The sequence below is a fragment of the Pogoniulus pusillus genome, chromosome 12, assembly GCF_015220805.1.
Source record: "Pogoniulus pusillus isolate bPogPus1 chromosome 12, bPogPus1.pri, whole genome shotgun sequence".
Taxonomy (NCBI): domain Eukaryota; kingdom Metazoa; phylum Chordata; class Aves; order Piciformes; family Lybiidae; genus Pogoniulus; species Pogoniulus pusillus.
The window spans coordinates 16,013,642-16,034,224 of record NC_087275.1 but is presented as its reverse complement, the minus strand read 5'-3'; the positions used below and the strand labels follow the sequence as shown (position 1 = coordinate 16,034,224).

The 20,583-nt window shown below is 41.0% G+C and overlaps 2 protein-coding genes across 13 annotated transcripts in view; both read left to right on the top strand.

Annotated features, from left to right (window-relative positions):
• The window catches only part of SYNJ1 (synaptojanin 1), a 69,401-nt gene extending 65,759 nt beyond the window's left edge, over positions 1-3,642 (top strand). For 6 of the 9 annotated variants that reach the window (XM_064152426.1, XM_064152429.1, XM_064152425.1 and 3 more), the window contains one exon: positions 569-3,642. In XM_064152426.1, coding sequence (XP_064008496.1) covers positions 569-1,420 — 852 coding nt within the window. In that variant the 3' untranslated portion in view covers positions 1,421-3,642. The remainder of the gene's footprint in view (positions 1-568) is intronic. The other 3 variants (XM_064152430.1, XM_064152428.1, XM_064152427.1) reach the window with 1 other exon arrangement.
• A 142-nt stretch (positions 3,643-3,784) lies between these two features.
• On the top strand, positions 3,785-14,503 carry CFAP298 (cilia and flagella associated protein 298). Of its 4 annotated transcripts, none has more exons than XM_064152418.1 (8): positions 3,785-3,914; positions 3,997-4,171; positions 5,928-6,095; positions 7,900-7,967; positions 10,846-11,004; positions 11,451-11,582; positions 13,651-13,746; positions 13,847-14,503. In XM_064152418.1, exons 2-8 carry the CDS (start codon positions 4,033-4,035, stop codon positions 13,955-13,957), a joined length of 873 nt encoding a protein of 290 aa, XP_064008488.1. In that variant the 5' UTR covers positions 3,785-3,914; positions 3,997-4,032; the 3' UTR covers positions 13,958-14,503. The 4 variants fall into 4 exon arrangements, with proteins under 4 accessions (XP_064008488.1, XP_064008491.1, XP_064008489.1 ...); XM_064152419.1 differs by having other exon boundaries at positions 3,787-3,877; XM_064152421.1 differs by lacking the exon at positions 11,451-11,582.
• The last annotated feature ends 6,080 nt before the right edge of the window (positions 14,504-20,583 follow it).

Sequence of the window (20,583 nt, the reverse complement as noted above, 5' to 3'; positions counted from 1 at the left end):
CCTTCATATGTCAAGAAGCACCTGGAGATGCCCACAGATGCACAGGTCTACAGAGAAATGTCTCAAGTGCATATACTAATAACACTAATTTTTCTTTTCATTGCATTGCTTAAATATTGCTTGTAACAGTAGTGTTATAAACTCTCAAACAATGAAACCCAGAGCTTTTTATTTTATATTTGTGCTGGGTTATCACTTGTTTAGAATACAGCATCATTTGCTAAGTTTCTTAAAAGATTTCTTTATATACAATGTCCTTTAGTGCTTTTGGCTAGGATTCTCACCTGCATGAAGTAAAGTCAAGCTGCATCAACCAACAAGGGGGGAAAACGTGTCTAATGACTAGCAGGCTTTTCTTCAGAGAAGGGGTTAAGGGTTATTGTTTTCTAGAAGAGAAACAATCATTCTACTAAAAGTGCATTGTACAAGTTACAACCAAATTGTATGGAAGTTTCAATTTAAGCCCAAGAGGTTCTTTTCCTCTCCCAGAAGAGTGAGAAATGGGAAGTTAGTAATAATCTTAGAACGGCTAGCCACATGATTACTAAGCACCTTGTTTTCTTTCCAGATCAAAATAAATGGAACATATGGCACTAAACTTGAAACACAGTTAAACAGTGACCCTTTTGAAGATTTGTCATTTAAGCTGCTTATGTCAAAGATGCAGACGTCTGTTCGAACATCGCCTGTCCTGTCTTCAAACCAAAAGGAGTTAATACAGTTGCCTTCAGCAACACAAAGAAATGCTGATCTTTTGGATACTGCAAATTGCATGCCACCAATGCCTCCTATTCCAACCTTCAACACATCCCAGGAACAGAAACGCAGCTCTCCAAATCCATTTGTTACTGGACTGAACTGCACAAATCCGTTCACTGAAAGAACTCCTAATGCTGGAAACCCATTTAGAGTGGAAAGGCAAGAGTCTCAGATAACTTCACATTTACTAGAGGGACATGCTGCTTGCAATCCTTTCCCTTCTCTAAATCCCCCCAGTTGTAATACAAGCAAGCCTGTATTTTCAGTTGACGCAGCTGACAACACTTTTTGTTTGCGAAGTAAATCTTTCCTGGTAAAAAATGTACAGCCGAAAGGATGGGTAACGTTTGATGATGATGATAATTTCAACATAAAGCTAAAGCCATCTAAAAGTGTTCCAGATTTTAAGCAAATCAGTTCCAGGAAGTCATCTGGATCTCCAGATTTGCTGGGCACTGGACAAAATACTTTTCTTGGTTCAGACTTTAACTTTGATACCAATTGGAATAGAAGTTCTACTGATGGCTTCTATACAATGCCAGCAAGAAGACCACCTGCACCTCCTATACCATCAAGAACAACCAGCAACCAATCCCCTGCAGATCCTTTCATTTCTTTGGCACCGAAGGTGTCACCTACACAAGATTTTACAGAAAGATAGATGTTCAAAAATATAAAAGGTTGTATTTGTTGCTAGATTTATCCAGTAGATAATTGGGCATTTGAGATTATTCTGTGTGCAATAATTATTTTTTAAATGCACTGAACCTTAACTCATAAACAGCCACTATTATTGTGTGTATAAATTCTGAATATGTATATATGGTAGAGCACAAAAAATGGTCAGAAATTTATTCAAGTCCCAATGTAATAGTATTTGAATAGAAAGAGAAAAGAGAGATGAGCTACTAATCTTATTAAAATATCCAGTCCTGGAAGTAGTTTTTACTTAGGAAGCTCTCACATTTCTGTTCCATTTGTGGAATCTTCAAAAAACAGGCTCCCTGCTGGTAGCCTTCCCAGTCCCTTTTTACTCTTTTGTTAGTTGATATTTATCAGTATTTACCAAAGAGCTGCCAAAGTTTATTGAGATTTGAATGTTGACAAGTATTGTTTAGAAGTGGTTTAATTTATAACAGAGGCTATGGATATTTGTAAGGTTTATATTTGAATTTGAGGCACAACAAAAATAGTTTAATTTCAAAATAGAAACAAAACTTTGTGTATTAATATATTCAATATTTGACTTCAATTTTCTGTGTCAGTACATTTCAGCTGTTACTGTGATGTATACTCACTAGCATTACTTCAGAATAATTGCTCCATATCATTGCTTTATTCACTACTATTTTAAACATAGGTTGTTTCCACAAACTGGAAACGAAACAACTTTTCTCTCAACCTCTGGAAAAAAATTCCCCCTAGGTTTTGAGATACAAAGCAGTCTTTACCAGTTGCAGACCACATATCAGAGTTGGCTTGTCCCACACTTCTGCACATTAGAAGGGCTCTCTTGTCCTGCAGAAAAACACGTGTGAGGGAAACAGCAGCCATATTACAATATCAGAGAAGGAAAAGTCACCTTAAATGACTAGGCTGTCTCCTCAGCATCCTCCCCATCTACCAGAGTTACTGCTGTACTTTAAAAATCTTTCCAAGCAAAAAGTAGAACGGTATTTTTCTGTCACTTTTGCAGTTAAAACTGAGTGATTACTCTTCACCCAGACAAGGACCATTCTCTGTGTGGTGCTGCTTTGAGGCAGTGAAGGCTGACTCACAGTTCTACAGGTTGCACTATAAATGTGCAACTCTTGTGCTGTTACAATTTTCTGAAAGTCACATCAGATTGCATAAAATGTGCTTATTATCAGCTTAAAGCGACCGATTTCCTTATCTCCATTTACATATGATATAAATCTCTTATACTGCAGTTTTAGGACACTCAGCTGTGTACTTTCATCCAAAGCTGAACGTGTCACACAATGTTGTCATCTCTCAAGGGACAGCAAATACATGCCTACACGCATGCTTGAGAGCAGACAGTACCAGGGAGTAAAACACAACACTCGCGAGCATTACATTTATACACAATGACAGTACTCTTCTTAAGCTCTCTAATGTTATCAAAACTTCATTCATCAAGTAATCCTCTCTTCTTCCTTTAAACAGTGTGTGGCCAGCCATGAGCTGCAGTTGGATAGAGGAGTGATGATAGTGAGTTTTATATTGTGCTTTTTTTTTTTTTAATCTGTTCAGGTCATTAACCAGTACTTGTACATTTTAAACAGCAGTGGTACTTATGCTCTTTGTGCTTCAGTATGTGAATTACCTTGTTTTAAACTGTTGCTATAAGCATCTGTGTGATTGGTGGTTTGGTATATTCTTACATTAGCAAAACAATTTTGGGGGGAAACTTTTTGCTAGTGGGAGTTACGTGATAACTATGTTCTTCGTTGACTATTTAATTACAGTGATTTAAAAACTACTGTCCAAACTGTACCTGGTATACAGCACCTCTACACTTTACGGGATTACGGATACTGAGTACGGTACTGCAGAGACCACAATTAAGTGCTCCAAACGTATAGTGTGTATGTATATAGCTAACCGCTGTAACGTATATTAATGAAAACAATTACTAGCAGAAGTTCTGAAAATACTAAAAACTAAAATTAGAAAGGCCCAACATCCATCCGTGACTTCTGTGTTCCCTGTGGCAAACCGCTCTGTTTAACTGTACCGACTTTCCCGCTTGTGGCACACACGTATTTATGGCTGTACCCTTCCCACAGCTGCACTGTCGGAACCCAGTGGCGTACCACATTCCGTGCCAGCCTGTGGAAGGCGGTGGTGTAATCATGAAATAAACATACCTGCCCTTCAGCTCCTCTAGCTCTCGCTCTCTGTCTGCCGGGGCTGCCCGGCCGCCTCCTTCCCGCCCTTCCCCCCCTCACAGCCCCCGCCCGGCGCGCTGACGAGGGCCGCGGGAGGCCGGAAGCGGAAGCGGCGGTGCCGCGGGCCGGGGCGCAGGGCCGCGCCGGTGGCGGCGCCGTTTGCTCGCGGCTGCTGGCGGGCGCGCGGGGCGCGTGCGGGGAGGTGGCGCAGCTCCCTCAGGGAGGTCAGGAGGCGCCGGCGGCCGCCATTGTGATCTGCCGGTATCCAGGGACGCGGATCGGTTGCTGGGGGGGGGAAGAAGACGGGCAGCGACACTAACGGCCTCGTCCTCTCCCCGTGCAGGCGTAGAGCTGTGCCGCTGCGCACCCCGGCCCCACCATGGTTCGATTGCATGTGAAGCGCGGCGATGAAAGCCAGTTCCTGCTGGAGACGGTCGCCAGCGCCCGTCTCTCCGAGCTGGCCCCCCTCGTAGCCCGTATTTACAACGGGAGGCTGAAGGTGCAGCGCCTCTGCTCAGGTACCGGCCCCGCGGCCTCCTCCTCAGGACAGCCGGCGGGCGGTTGACTCCCGGCACCTCGCGCGCAGCGGGGCCTGGCCGTACCCCCGGTGGCTGTGGAGCTCTGAGGCCGGCGGATGAGTTGTTCTCAAAGCAGCGGGAATTCGGCTGCCCTGGGCTTGAGCGCCGCTCGGGTCTCACGGGTATATGGGTTCGGCTGGCCCATGTATTCGGAGCTGAGGGGCAGTACTAGGAGTTTACCTTGGCCGCGAACTCGGAAGGAGTTCTACACTGGCAGAAGTTAAGAAATACCTTTCAACCCCCAGTTTAGCAGCAGACATGCCATTCTCTCCTAAAATTTTGGGGAATACTTACCACAAATGCTAAACCACGTGTGAATTCTCATCTTCTGGTGTTTTAATAGAGGTTTTTATTTGTTTTAGAGAACTTATGGCTCCACTGCACATGACTGAAAATTCATCTGTTGTGTGACTGAACTGCAGCATGTCCTGTCCCATAGTGGCTGCATAAATCCTTTGTGACCAACGGTGCATGCTTTGTGTGAATGACATTTTTGTGTTGCCTATTGCATGCTTAGTGCCAGGCATCCACCAGCCATGTGATAGCCACTAGATGTGCCTAAATTAGTGCTTTAGCTTGATTCAAGGAGGCAGCTTTTTCAACATTTACTGTTTGTCCCTGTGGAGATACGTGAGTGGAGATCTCTTCAGGTGAGACTGACCTGAAGGGTGTAGCCCATCTGTACCTGATGTGCTCCACTGTTGTATGTAGTGTATGAGATTGTGCGTAGGCTAATTTAAAGCTCCAAACGTGAGGCACCGTGATTACTGTATTTTCAGCACTTGCTCTCTCTACAGATCTACTACTGTAGCTCCACAATGCTTGCCTTTATGTTTTCTTGTGGGTGCCAATTTTTCCAGCAGCAGAATTCCCATTTATTGGGACTTGGAGTACTTCTGGTATGTCTTTTGTGAGATGGGTAATTAGTATGATGATTGTAGAGAGGCTGGAGGACCTTCAAGGAATGGATGCTCTGAAGTGGATTGACTGGATAAGTTGTTCTAAGAGAAAAGTAATGAGCATAGCTTGCAAGCTATGGGTCAGATGCTGTAGGCTAGGTGAGAGGGTTAGGAAACAATGTTTACATGCTGTCTCACTGCATGAGGCTGTGCATCAGTAACCAGCATTTACACCTTTGTGTTGGCTCTGCTAGAATCGTCCTGTTTCTTGAATAGACAAATTACTGTAGAGTGATTTATGTTTAGTTTTTCATGTCATACTGGGTGTGAATCTGTCTCTTTGGGTTGGATGTAGTATGGGCAAATCTATAGGTGGTCTAGTTACATGTACGCTGAACTGCAGAGAAGTTAATTGTTGTATAAAAACAACATGGTTTTCCATTTTGAGAAAAATTGCTTTCTCAAAGGTATTTAGAAACAGGAGTATGCAGCTAGATAACGTCAAGGAAATACCAAAATGGAAGAAGTTTACAGCCAACAAGTATTCACTTCTTTCCATACCTGCACTGTATTATTTACTATGATTTCATGAAAGGCATTAATCATAATATAATTACAACATAAATATCTATATATGTATATTTTTATACCTTATCACTTGTTCCACATGTGTAGCTCTTAAAACCTAGGGGAGAAAAATTTGCCTACATGTATGTAACATGAAAGGCTTTTGGAAATAGTATGTTCTCAATAACGCAGATTTATTTTTTTTGTCTTGCTCTCCAAACACTTTAAAGAGATGGAGGAGTTGGCAGAGCATGGTACTTTCTTGCCTTATAATATGCAAGGGCTGACAGATGAGCAAATCGAAGAACTGAAGTTAAAAGATGAGTGGGCAGAAAAGTGTGTACCGAGTGGTGGAAGTGTCTTCAAGAAGGATGAAATTGGACGAAGAAATGGACATGGTAAATCAAATGTAGATGTTTGTTTTCTTCCCTGTTGACACAGGGAAGTCTGCAATGTAATGGGGAACACAGAATGCATAGTTCTGGACCCTTCACTTCATTGTCTTGGAAGAAATAAAAGATGAGTAAATACTAAGTACACGTGGATTTCAGGACAGCACATTAGCTGACTCATGTCTATTTGCTAATTATAAAAATACCTTCCAAAAATAAATTACATTAACAAATGTACAGCTGCCTTCAAACAGCAGCTATTTCAGGAGCCTGTTTCACAAAAGATGAGCTAAACTATTAGCTACACATGTTAGTCTTCTGTCTTGGATTAGAAACTGATGTAATGTTGAATTTAAAATCTAAAGACTAGTGTATCACTTCAGTACCTGTGCTTACAGCTGCCGTACTTGGAACTAAATTCCAAAAGATAAGTAAACAATCATCAGAGCAATTTTAGCTGTTTAACATCAATTTATTTTCTTCATTTGTAAATTTAAGTAAATTTAATTTGTATATTTAAGTACTATTTTTCTCCAGAAGCTCCAAGATACAGTAACAGGTTGGTTTTCTCCTTTTTTTCTCATTCACTGTGACTCAGGCTTACTGAACTCACTCCTGTCACTTTCTGTCTGCAACTCCAGCCATGCGATATTGCCTTACCGCTTGGTATGTGTATGGAGCACTGCTTTACAGTCAAGAGCATGAGGATTGCATTGAAGGGACCTCAGTGATCTTCTTGCTGTCTGTCCCTGTACTCTTAACACCACAACCCTGGTCGGGTCAGCAGCTCTTCAGATGTTGATTGCAGGGCAGATCGGTTAAGGAGGAACCTTTAAATAGCTTGTTTTAACTTGTCATACACATCAGCTTATTCCAAGTGTCTTATTTTGTGGAAGATAATTGTTCTAACACAACACATTGCCCAACTGCATTTAAGCCTTTGATGAAGCAGTTCTGCTTACATTACAGCTAAATGTTTTCCCTTCTAACTGTTCTCAGAGAGAGGGGAGTGTCTTGTATGAAGGCATCCTGATAGCCTGTCCTGTTTGGCATGGTTGTTAGCAGTGTTGGCCCATACAGTAGAAGTTTGCAAGCAACTTTAACATAAAGAAAGCACCACTTCTACTTAATAGTTGTACTCTGGCATTTATTTGTTAGTGAGTGGACAGCTTTGTGATATTGATAAAGTTATAATGAACAATGTGTAAATATGGACCAAGCTAAATACTATCAAATAATGTATTTAAGTTTTCAGCTGTGAATGGGTATGAAACTATACCCATTGGATTTTTGTATTTGAGGAGAGGCTTTTTATAACAACATTGGTAAATGTGATATAAAATGCACATTGTATTTCAAAACTGCATTTGATATTAGATTGGAATTGTAATTAGACAAAAAAAGTCAGAAACCCCCAAGATGTTGTCCCTGGTTAAAGCACACATCCTGGTGCAGCTCAGAACAGTCCAAAGTACAGCACAAGATGGAGAATTATAGTTTTGGTTGTGGCAAGTATGACATTATGACTATAGCATTCTACTCAGTACTTCTGTTCCAAGTACCAGGCAGATGTCTTTGTGGAAAAGTAATTTGGGTCTCCCATGAGAAACATGGTTTTGTTTCTGAAGTTAGTAGGAAATACATCAATCAATTATCAAACGGGTAACTAGACTGCAGTTTAGTAGGGCCTCTTTTGCTTGGTGATTTAACAATGTTTTCTTTGCTTACATCAGAGAATAATCTAGATGGATCTTTGCTTGCTTTCTTTATAGTAAGTGTAAATTATTAAATATATGTATCTTATTTTTAGCTCCAAATGAAAAAATGCAGCAAGTTATAAAGAAGACAATAGAAGAAGCCAAGGCATTAATCTCTAGGGTAAGTTTCCTGAAGTTGCATGTGGTATGTGGAACTTTCTTAATAGGTGCTGTGTAGTTGGGCAGATAAAGAAAAAAATCATCTTTTTTCAGTACAGTTTTGAATAATACCACAAAGTGATACGAACAGTCTGATAAAAACTGGTGTTTCTGGTAATCATTTCCTTAATCGCTTTTGGCAAACTGGTTCAACAAGCTGAAGAATTAGACACTAAACTTCCAAGTGAATGCTGGCAGCTAAGACCCCATTGAATGATTAAATCATATTTAATTCTATCCACATGCTCTTATTTTGCAGTTGATGCATTATTTTTCTGAATGCTTGTGTTTTCCGGTAAAAAATTAGTTGCATTCTGTGATGCTCCTAGAATAAAATACCTTTTGTTCATTTATGTAGTCTTTGGAGATTTATGTATAATTAATTGAAAAAATTGTTCTGATCTCTTAGATTTTACGAGCACTTGGAACATTCAAACTCATTGGGACTGACCATCAGTCTAAGATAAGCATGAGGGTATGCCCTGATAAGACTATGGTCACAATTATTCAACTTCACTTTACCAATCTGTAGATGCTCTGTATTGTTTCTCAGCTTTCATTTCACTTGGAAACTGATTAAGTGACATCTGTTACTAGATTTCTCTTTCATAAACATGTGCAAGTAATTGTCTTCTCCCTGCCCTTAACAGTTCTGAAATTGCTAAGTGTGAAACTTTAAAACAGCATGAAGCCAGTTAGGCAAACAGGTAACATTACTGAATTTTCAGTGTTGCCTCTGCACATAAATTTGCGTTCTTGGCTGTTTTGTTATAAGTACATGTCATATATGTCACTTAGAGTGGGCAGCTCAGTGTTTACAAAGGTCTCATGAAGGCAAGTAGAGGAGCTAGCCTGTCACCTGGTAGCACTTCCAGTGAGCTGAGTTGCATCAGACCTTTCCTGAATTCAGACAGGATTTCAGCCAGATCTTTCTGAGTCATAATTAATGAGAGTTGTTTCAGATTAAAGCCCGTGGACTATAAAGATTTTCCAGATGGATTTTTTTCCCCTATTGGATTGCATCTCATCAGCTCTGTTTCTAAACAAGGAGGAAATCAATAATGTTTGGTTTTACTTGAGTGAAAAAGTGTCTGCAGATCTGGTCTCCACTTTGCAAGTCTTCCTGGGTCAGACTCCCAACTCTAAACTGTGTTGTCACTTGCAACCAAAAGTTGCAACATTGACACACTCCATGCTGACTTACTCATGAAATTACTGACATTCATAGAATCGTAGAATCAACCAGGTTGGAAGAGACCTCCAAGATCATCCAGTCCAACCCAGCTCTGTCCAGTCAACTAGACCATGACACCAAGTGCCTCATCTGGTCTTTTCTTGAACACCTCCAGGGATGGCAACTCCACCACTTCCCGGGCAGCCCATTCCAATGGCAATTCACTCTCTCTGGGAAGAACTTCCTCCTGACATCCAGCCTATACCTCCCCCGGCACAACTTGAGACTGTGTCCCCCTGTTCTGTTGCTGGTTGCCTGGGAGAAGAGTCCAACCCCCACCTGGCTACAGCCTCCTTTCAAGTAGTTGTAGACAGCAATGAGGTCACCCCTGAGCCTTCTCCAGGCTAAACAACCCCAGCTCCCTCAGCCTCCCCTCATAGGGCTGTGTTCCACGGCCCTCACCAGCTTTGTTGCCCTTCTCTGGACGTGTTCCAGTATCTCAACATCTCTCTTGAATTAAGAACTGGACACATTACTCAAGATGTGTCCTGACCAGTGCTGAATAGAGAGGAAGAATAACCTCCCTTGTCCTACTGGCCACACTGTTCCTGATACAGGCCAGGATGCCATTGGCCTTCTTGGCCACCTGGGCATACTGCTGGCTCATGTTCAGCTACTGTCTACCAGCACCCCGAGGTCCCTTTCTGCCTGGCTGCTCTCCAGCCGATCTGTCCCCAACGTGTAGCGGTGCTTGGAGTTGTTGTGGCCAAAGTGTAGAACTCTGCACTTGACCTTCTTAAATGTCATCCCATTGGCCTCTGCCCACCCATCCAGCCTGTGTAGGTCCCTCTGCAGGGCTCTCCTACCTTCCAACAGACCAACACATTCATTGATGAGTGATATTAAGGATCATTTGGGAAGTGTTATTTTTAGGTTTATCACTTTATAATCATAAAAATCAAGAAATATGACTATGTTTAAAAAAAAAAAAGTTGATAATCTGATAATTGAGGAAACCAATTGTATTTGTTTGTTAGCTAGGTAAAGAATATCCACAAGGAGGCAATATTCCCTTACTCTCTTTTTTATAAGTCTTGTTACTTAGAGTATTTGAACTGTTAAATCCATAGGCAAAAACTTAATTGCTTCTCTTACAGTTGAGCCTTGTTTTTCCTCTTATCTGTTGTGGTAGGGTTTGGAATTATCTCAAGCATTTGATCTTGCAGATCTCTGTACAAGCCATGCAGTATGCCAAGCTTTACTTTTTTGCCCACATGCTCTATTTTTTTCCCTAAGTTTTAGACCTGTAGCTCTCATTTGATTTCTACTGTTTTGAATCTTGTTCATGAATCGCAAATACTTGGAACAAAAGACTCCCTGTTCAGTTTCTGTGTGTTTGAATGCCTGTATTCCACAAATATTTGTTACTAAATTCCTCCCACACCAACCAACCCCCCTAAATGATTTTACTCCACAGTGTAAGCAAGCTAAACAGATGGGGCAAAAGTGTAGTGATGTATTCAGAAGTCAATAATCATAAGAGAAGATCCATGCTTCTGATATCTTTGTGCTCAAATAAACCACTGTAGAACCTTTGAACTGAGTACAAAGCAAAGTTTTTCTGCATATTTCTTTAAATTACCTATGATCTCTGCCCATATTTCAGAAACAAGTTCAGGCCAATGTATGTGTTAATATGGAGATGGTGAAAGATGCATTGGACCAGCTCCGAGGGGCCGTGATGATTGTGTATCCAATGGGATTGCCTCCGCATGATCCAATTAGGATGGAGTTTGAAGATAAAGAAGACCTGTTGGGAACTCAAGTACGCAGTAACTTACTTGAATTGCATGTAGTGCCTGGGTGAAGTCTATGCTATGCTTTCATTTTGTTAATGAAAGTTGTTTTCCCTTGCATGACAGATTTTGTTTAGTATTTTTGTCTGACAGTTTATATCAAAGCGCAGTAACAGCTTCACTAAAAATAAGTTAAGTTTATTTTTAAAAAGTTCCTTTATGTCTAGGACTTAATAGCTTGTCATTTCTTTCTAATGCTGGCACTGAGAATTTGTTGCCCAAAGTGTTTATGTTAGATCAAGATTGAATGGAATAGAGATTAAAATGCTGTAGATAAGTATAAGGAGAAAGACATAGCAGAAGTATAGTGTAAAATTACACAGGCCTTTCTGTTAGCAACTCCAGAAAGATTTTTCCAGAAATTGTTTTTGGTTTTGTAACTCCTCCAGCCATTCAGCTTGTTTATTTGTCACAGGCTGGACTTGAAGTTATAGAAGAATCAGAAGCACAATTGTGGTGGGCAGGAAAGGAGCTGAAAGAAACAAAGCTACTCTCAGACTATATAGGCAAAAATGAGAAAACAACCATCATTGTCAAGATACAGAAAGTAAGTGTTGCTGAGAGATTTCTTTCCCACTTACCTTTGACTGTGCAATTGTCTTTGGAAGAGAATTGTCTTTAGGTGTATGAAATGGATTAGAGTGGTTCCAGCCTGATATTTTAAAACTGTACATCTGTTTTAAAGCTTTAATTTATTATATTCTTAGGTTTTCCTTTAGTAATTCTTTACCTGTCAGTTAAATGTTGTAGTTGCTATTACTTGCTCCACAGCACTTTTCTAAAGTACAGCAAAGTTGGTGTTAAAAAGTAGATTAAATACAAACTGAAAAGGTTGAAAAACCTCATCTGGCTCCCAGTTCTACCTCCACGCAGAGCACTGAACAGATGCAGTCATTCAGTCTGACCAATTTTTCTCATTGTACCTGTGAATGTTTTTCTCTCTATATTAGGGCCTCTAAAAATCAGGTTTAACATTTTGTGCATGTGATGTGGATACTTCTCATCCCTTTTTCAGTTGGTTCTGTGTCTGACTCTGTCTGCAAGTCAGTAATGTCCTGCCTATGATGTCCTGAGTTTCTTGATGGCAAGTCTTCAGACTCTCTCAATTGGAAATGTAGACATGCATCTGTTTTTGAGAGAACAGAACTTGCTGAGTGCTAGAGTGAAGAACAAGCTGGTAGACCTGTACCATCCAGTTGCATCTGTCAGCAGCAGCTCACCTAAAGCTTCCAGATGAATTTCTTTAAAAGAAAATAGACTTTCCAATTGTCAGATGTGATGAAGCACATGAGGCCTTCTATATTAATTTTGAACACAGATCTGAGTAATCCTCTGGAGTAAACTAAAACCAGGCAAAGATCTCCTATTCCTCCTCTGTTTCTGGGCTCAGTGCTTCAGCACAAGCCAGTCATTAAGTGTATACTGGTGTGTACGCAGCAGTCATGTTCTTACACTGGGCTTCCAGAACTGTTCCAGTATTTTTTGGACAAAATGATTTTGTACAAACTCCACAGTTGTTTTCATGTCTAGTGAGAAGAATGTTTGGTGTTTCAATTCATTTTCAAAGCTTTGTCAGAAGATGCTTATCCTATTCATGTGTGTCTGTATCTCTACGTATAAAATCACATTCAGAGGCTGTTTTTACAAGTGTCAGATGTCTCGGAGCACTTGCTTTTAGCTCAGAGTTATTCTGGAACTGCAATTTGCTTTCATGTCTATGAGAGCTTCTCTGCCGCGGAAAGTGTTAATGGCTATGGCAGATCTTTTTATCTTCAAATGTCTGTAATAAAATTCCTCAAAGGTAAGTCAAGTGATTTATGTGTTTGTCATTTAGAGGACCAGAGCAGCTTTCATTTTCCTGTCAGGGTGACTGAAAAATTATGTGACAACACACCAGCTGTTGAAGTGTTGGGAACCCCAAAAAGCTGTTTTACTGTTTAGTTGATGAAGCTTTTAAGCTTTTCAGTAGCATAGTGACTTTCTATTTGACAAGAGATGCCTGCATTCTTGGGCTGGAGAGCTAAATTAAACCACCTCAGACCCTTTTTGTTCCAGAGAGGATTCACCATCTCCATTCAAATTGTACTGTTAGCTATTGCTGACAATAGCTGTCATCAGCTGTTTTCTACTGTGTGTGTAATTTCTTCCATGAGGACAGTTTGTGGAAAAAAAAAATGGAAGCGTCAAGAAGAACATTTATTTGTAGTGTTTTCTAGCTGCATTCTTTCCCTGCTTTACTAAGTCTTAGGCCATCTTCAATCTGCCATTAGCGTGGGAGCTAAAGATTGAGGAGTCTGCCCTGAGGCACCTAGAACTTGCTTTAAGCAAATATATTACAACCTTTAGAGTAGAAGTTTAAGTGAAATAGTCAATCTTGTTTGCAACTTCCACTGATAGTCACAAAGCTGATAGTGTGGTTCAGATGATGAGGTGAAAAAATAATTTCCACTTGAATGTAGCAACAGTTCTTCAACTTTTATTTACCTGTTATGAAGGACCTTATTAAATTTAAGAAATCCTATTGTCTGAAGAAAGATTTTTATTATCTTTGCACAGCAGCTTCTCTTCTGTATCACAAATGCCACTGTAAATAAAATTGGTGATTTCCCTTTCAGAGAGGACAAGGTGCTCCAGGGCGTGAACCTCTGATTAGTCATGAAGAGCAAAAGCAGATGATGCTCTATTACTACAAAAAGCAGGAGGAACTTAAGGTAACAGTGTCTTGTTGCTGAACATGAGCTATGCTGTTGCAGCTGCTAACCACAGCTTGCGTTCGTTACTGCCTTCTTAACCTATTGGTTCTGTTTACAGAAACTAGAAGATGATGATGATGACTCATTTCTAAACGCTGAATGGGCAGACCACCATGCTTTGAAAAGACAATTTCATGGTGTAAAAGACATCAAATGGGGGCCGAGATGAAGCTCTACAAACACTTTCTGCCTCTTCAAGCTGTTTAGTTGATACACTTATTTCCAAGAGGAGTTGTGTGCAGTGGATTCTTCTGGTGAAAGCTGAAATCATCACTTCATAGCAGATGCCTGTTTCAGCCTTAGGTTTTGAGTAAATGTTACATTTCTGTGTAACTCGAGCAGCACTTGTCTCTGCAAAGGGCAGAATCAAGCCTGTAGAAGTTCATTCTTTTACTAAAAGCTTATGATTTGAATGTTGAATTACCCATTTCATAGACAAATATATCAAGTAAATATGCAATAGAATGTCTGATACTGTTTGGAGTAGTCTTTATACTTTCTTCTGATTTCCTTTAGATGGAATAGTCTGCAGAAGATAATTTATTTTAGAAAAAAATCTGTTTTTCCAGGCCAATCCAGTGGAAGGTAGTGATGTTTATGTGCTTGTTTGCATTTCAACATAGCCACTTCCAAACTATTGACCTCTTAATGATTGTTTAAAGGAAGTATTTTTAGATAAACACAAATAGCATTAAAATCCTTGTGGAACTCTTCACTCTTTTGGTTTAGTTTTCATTGACATTGGAAGCCAACCTATTGATCTCACTAAGTTTAACAAGCTGTTAGCTATGAGATTTTCATACAGAGATTGACAGAAATTGGCTTACGGACATAAACATCACTTGCAAGTAGATAGGATACAATCAAACCAGATTTATTAGGACAAGACCTGTAATGTGGAAATATTTCTAAGACTATGGCTGGATTAGAAGTGTTTAGTTTCTAACAAATCAGCATTTTAAGATGAGACATCATTAGATTTATTGAAGAGTATTTTCTCTACATGCTTGATATTTACAATCCTCTTACTGTTTTAAGATGTATCATTAATCAGTTTTGGGTTCAAGACAAAAAAAAAAAGCTAGTAGATTCAAAGCAAATGTAGTGTCCTTTTCTGAGGAGAAAATTCTGATTTTGGATACTGTATGGTTAATGGATAATTCAGTCTTTAGAATTATTTATGGAGATTCCTAGAATGGTTTGGGTTGGAAAGGACCTTAAAGATCATCTAATCCTAGCCCTGCTGCCATGGGCAGCATCACCTTCCACTAGACCAGATTGCTTAAGGCCTTATCCATTATGTGCATAATTAATGTTTAGAAACAACTTGCTCAAGTTGAGATTTCTGTGTCCTTAAAGGATATGCTTTTTTCATGGAGGCCGATATGCATCTTAGTTAGATCACTGAGCAGTGGAAAGCCAGGGAGCCCCGAAAGTTTTACATGAGTATCAACATTTTTATAAAGAGAGAGGAACTGATGTGGGCACTCACAGGCAACTGAAATGATGTCTTTGTTTGCACCTCAAAGCAATTGTCCCTAGAGCAGCAGGGAGCTGGTGGTGCTCACCTTCTCAGTTCTGCAGCATAGAAAGACAAGCCAGCTAAGGATGTTGCTTTTGTAGCCTCCAGCAGGCTTCAGGATACCAAGTTGTACCTGCACACATTTGCCTCCTTTCTACCCAAACCAAACGAGATCATGTTCACAAACCACATCAGTCTCAAGAACAGGCAGTGGCTCCTCAGCATATAGTTTATGGCAAATTTTGATGTGAAATATTTTTATAGGTCCCATCTTAGGGCACTGTGGTGTTGCTCAGCAGCTCTAGAAGTCAGATGAATTATGTTTGGTGTCTGAACTTATACCCATGTTTGACATTTTTCTTTGATAGTTTTTTTTACTTTATTCGTGCCATAACCTTCATGTCAGGAGGGCTTAGTGGCAGGCAGTTGAAAACACAAATGTCTGAGAGATTATCAGCCAGAATCTTCCTGCCCTGCCAAGCCTGGCAGTGCAACAAGGTGGAAGTAAATTTTGTCATCATTGACTGCCCCCCTAAAAGCACCTGGCTGTGACTCTCCAAATGGACAGATCTCAATATTTCTGTCTTACATCTCTGCTTGTTTGAATCATTGTGAGATAACAAAGTGTTTTGCTAGTTGCTTTTTGATGGTGGGAAAAAAATTACCATTTTCTGTAAGTATGGTTGAGGAGACACTGATCAGGTTAAGCTGAAGGGTTTGCTGAACTGGCAGCTGAAAGACGGACTATAGAAAAGAGAATTAATGTCATTCAGTGAACTATTAATGGAGGTTTACTCCAGTCTCTGATTCATCTGCCTGTAAGAAAGTTTGATATCTGGTACTATTTCTTGAATATCAGTATTGTGATTTAAAAAAAAAAAAAACCAACAAACCAGTATGTGGGATTTTTCTAAGCTGCAAAACTTTAAATACTTTATATTTTAAAACTACTAGGAATTATTTTTGGAGGGAAGAAAATAGTGTCTTTTAACAGAATACTTTGTTCTGCCACTTCATCAGATAAAAATTAATGTCCTGTGTGACTCTTTGGAGGTTTTTAACCATTCTCATAGCTGAAAACTTCTTTCCTACTGTGTTTCTTTGCTGTCATCAAAGGGTGGGGTGAAGAAAGTCTGGAGATATTTTATGTCTTGGTACCACTGGCATTGCAGCTGATACTGATATGGTGAATGCTTTGATCCATGAGTGCTTAATTGAAATAATTGTCATAAAAGTCATTAATTTAGTATAAAAGTTTTTAGTCCTCCAGCTCCTGATCGATCCTATTGGTTGTAAGAGTCTTGGTTTACCAGAGGTGGTGGTGTGGCTTTACAGGGGGCTTCTGCAGATGTAAAAATTCTCCCCTCTACTCTGCAGTGCTCTCCTTAGTGGCTTCACAGGTATGTGTACAAACGCTGTCTAAGCCCCAGAATTTCAAAACAGGTTGTGCTTTGAAAGTAATTGTTTTGTTTTGGCTATTATATATATGCTTCAAAAAAGATCAAATTCCTATTTATAGATTGATGACTTTGGGTTGTTGCTCATTTGTTTTCCTCTTTTCCAAAAGTAGCCTAAAATATTTATGTCCTTTGGGCAGGCAGAAAAAAATGTAGCCCTGTTTATAAGCTTTTCAAGCAAGCTGTGCGGCAGCCTGGCACATTTAGTATCTAGAAGGGAATGATAACCTTCCAAACTTAATTCCAGGGATCACTTTGTTTCCTCTGCTGTTTGTGACAACAGTCTGCCTCCCCCAGATCTCATTTCTTCTGTTTAACAAGCCAGCTTAGTTTAGTCAGCTCTGACACGTGGTTTTTGTTCTGCCAGCCTGGGAGGGAGATTCCTGAAGGACAGACTGCCCATGAGTTACCCAAGAATCAGGGCTTGCAGTGTGACCTTACCTAGTAGTGCTTGTTTATTGGCACCCTGGAACAATTTCTTAGCGGGAGTTCCTTGTCATTTTAAAGCAGTTTTTTTTTTAGTTACTTTGTCATAACTGCATTGAACTTAGCGGCCTTGGCAGAAAGCTTCCCAGATGTTTTGGATCAGTTATAATGAATGCTTGAAATTATCCAATTGAATCCCTCTTACAAATAGAGCTTTCATCTTAGATTAGTATTATTCTGAGGAGTTTGTTCTGTAGGCTCTCTGCTCTGTGAATAACTGAAGTCATCATTGGCTTTTGGCCATTTGATTTAACATCCTTGACAGCAGGGAAATACTCAATAGCAGAGGAGGCAAAGCAAAGTTCACATAAGCAATAAAGTATCTATATCTCTTAATCTTGCTCCTTAAACTCCACTGTGCATCCATGACCACAAGTAGCTGGTTTTCCGTGATAAAAGCACAACACATTGGTAGAACCTTCTTCCCAGTGTTGCTCTCTCTGCAACTGGCAGACGTAACAGAGGACAAGAAGTTCATGATCTCTCCAAGACTTGCTGAAAAAGAGACAATTAAATTTGCATTATACAGAGGATTCTGAGGGGATGTTTGAACAGGACCTTTGCTTACGGTGCTTATAATATTTTCATTTCCTCTCTAAAAGTGAGGGGAAAGCAGGCATAGAAAATAACAGAAGAAACTCAATTTTATTCTGCATACCTTTGACTGCCATTCTCTGCTAAAATTTGTCTTGTTTTTCTTTGGCTGATAAAACTGTCCACAGGACCAATGCTCATCTGAGTTCTCAAGACAGCATCTGTGAATCTGCTGCATTCATATATTATGCCGGAAATTGCGTTAACTTACTGGAAGAAGACTAAAGAGTACAGGAACAAAGCAAGGCCTGTAGATACCTAAATGTCTGTAGAATTTGAGAATGATGAGATAGGAACTCTGCACCTAGGTTTGTAAATTGGCAAAAGTATTTTGATTTTCTTCTAAACTGCTGATTTCTGAAGTTTGGTAGCAGAAAGGGAAAATCTGTTCTCTATCAAAGGGCATGCACAGCAGAGTGTTGCTAAAATGTTTGGTTTGTGGCCACATCAACATCTTAAAGAGTAGAAAGTTATGGGAGTTGCTAATGCCATTACAACTCCTAATGTGCTATTGAGGTTTCCTTGAATAGGAGGGTGGGAGGAAACAAGGCACAAGCGCTTTGCTGTGTGTAGAGGGGGCTCCTGTACCACCTTACCCTTGCAGGAAGTGGACTACACTCCCCAGGGTGTGGTAGGGGTGCTGCTCTGCAGGGCACTGCTCTGGGCCTACCTTGTGCCAGCCAGTGGGTGGTCCTGTATCACGTTGTCACATGAGGGTCAAGTAAAGCCACCAGAGAACTGGAATTTGGCAGTTGTACTGGAAGGTCTTAGAGCAGGGTGAGACTGATGCACACAAAAGGCTTTAAAATACTTTGGTGGCACTTCCTGATTATTTTCCTTCTCTGTTCCCACGTTTTCTGCTTACAGAGCCCTTGTGCTCTGTTCTAAGTTTTCCAAATGACAGGAGAGGACTGAGGACTGCAGTCTGCATGGCTGCAAGAGTGGGTGTCTGTGGTGTACGGCCATTGCTGCAGAGCTGACCCAGCAGAGCAGTGAGCACCTGATTCTTCATTCAATACCCCGGTGGGCACAAAGAGCTGCAGCCACTGCTTTCAGCAGCACTGACATACTGTCAGAGTGCAGCTCTTGTTCCTGCTCACCTCTGACAACCACAGCAGCCAGAAAATGGAGGACACTCACCACTACCCTAGGGGATCCTGCCTTGGCAGAGGGTCGGACTCGATGATCTCTGGAAGTCCCATCCAACCTCTAAAGGTCTGTGATTCTGTGACCATGTAAGGGTCTAGAAGCACTGCTATGGATGTGGTCTGATGTTTCAGACCAACTTTGCTTTGTCTCTCACCCAAGTGACAGCTCCTGCAGTTTAAGGATCCAGTCCATAACTGTTCTAGTCTAGTGGCCAGCTCCAAGTTTGCAGCTCTGTTTCTTCCTGCCTCTCTCTCCCTCAGCAATGCCCTGTGACCTCACTCAGAGAAAGACATTTCACCTCTTTCCTGATTTAAAACGGGAAACTCGAGTTTAAATTTTTGCTGCTGATAGATCACGGTGGTGGAATTGCAATGCAACAAACCAGCTGGACTGCAGGATTGTTGCAGCTCTGATGGCTGCCTTCCAAGTGTGGTTAGAGAGATTCACAGGCTCATAAAAAAATTTAAATTTGGGGACCTCTTGAAAGATGCTACTTCTACCATGCACTTGGAGCTTGGCCTCATTCTGAATTGGATCCAGCTTCAGAAGTAGATCGTATTGCTTGGGGTCCTGGTTTTTCAAAAGGAAAACAAGCAACAGGCAGCTCTGCCCTACCAAGGTTTTGTGTCCCCAGATTTTCATCTCCCAGCTGCATAAAGGTGTGAGCACTGGCTGATGCTTTCATATTCCTGCTATCCCAAAGAGAAAAGCAACTGGGTGTTACCATCATGTTTTCAGGTCTTAAAAACACACAAGCTTAAAATCACAGCAGCATGAAAAAAGAGTCTGGGGAGTTGTATGGGGCTGGGTCAGTGCTCCTTCCATGGCTGGCACACCAGCAATCCTCTACAACCAAAATTATGACAGGGATTGTCAGTGGATAATCGCTAACACACACCCGCCTTGAATGGGTATTTGCCAGGTACCCTCAGTGTTTGGAGACATATTCCTAGCATTTGATGCCTGCCCACTTTGTAACCAGGATGTTTGTAACATCAGGCTTCTCCACAAGAAGCCACAATTCCTGCCATTTTCTACACTGCTAGAAAAGGAGGGGTTTATCAACCATGTATTGGAACCTTTTGTGGTTTTACTTTTCTTCCAGAAATGACAACACAAGAAAACAAATCAGTCCCCTAAGGCTGAAGTTGATCCCTGGAGGACTTAGTTTGAAGGGGCATCTCAGATTGCCTGGACCAAAGGTGACCATTGTGGGGCAGCCACCCAGGGGGTCTGTTGGGGCAGCAGTGCTCAGGGGCTGCAAGAGCTCCACTTCATCTCTAAAAATGGCACTTGGCAGCAGAGCAGGGAGTGCCCTCAGTACTGCTGAAACTCTGAGGTGAGGCACACCAGCAGATGGGGTATTTTGGGTACAGGCCTGGGCAGTACCTTGTGCTGGCATGGGCTGTGCATGCTGCAAACATAGAGGGGCCAAGCTGTGCTCCTCAGCAGGGTCTCTGTTTTGCTTTCATGCTCCTGAGCTGGAATTCATCTCTCTTGCTTGAAATGGCATCTTCACTGAGGACCACAGCTTTTCAGAGCTCACTCCAAAGCTCACTGGAGAACTCTGTTTGCTTCACAGGGTCT

What these genes read in the sequence shown, in the direction of transcription:
- CFAP298 (XM_064152418.1), top strand. Translation starts at nt 4,033, where the DNA reads ATGGTTCGATTGCATGTGAAGCGCGGCGATGAAAGCCAGTTCCTGCTG. An exon ending in TGGACGAAGAAATGGACATG is followed by an intron (nt 6,096 to 7,899) that starts GTAAATCAAATG and finishes TCTTATTTTTAG; the next exon opens with CTCCAAATGAAAAAATGCAG. An exon ending in CCAAGGCATTAATCTCTAGG is followed by an intron (nt 7,968 to 10,845) that starts GTAAGTTTCCTG and finishes CCCATATTTCAG; the next exon opens with AAACAAGTTCAGGCCAATGT.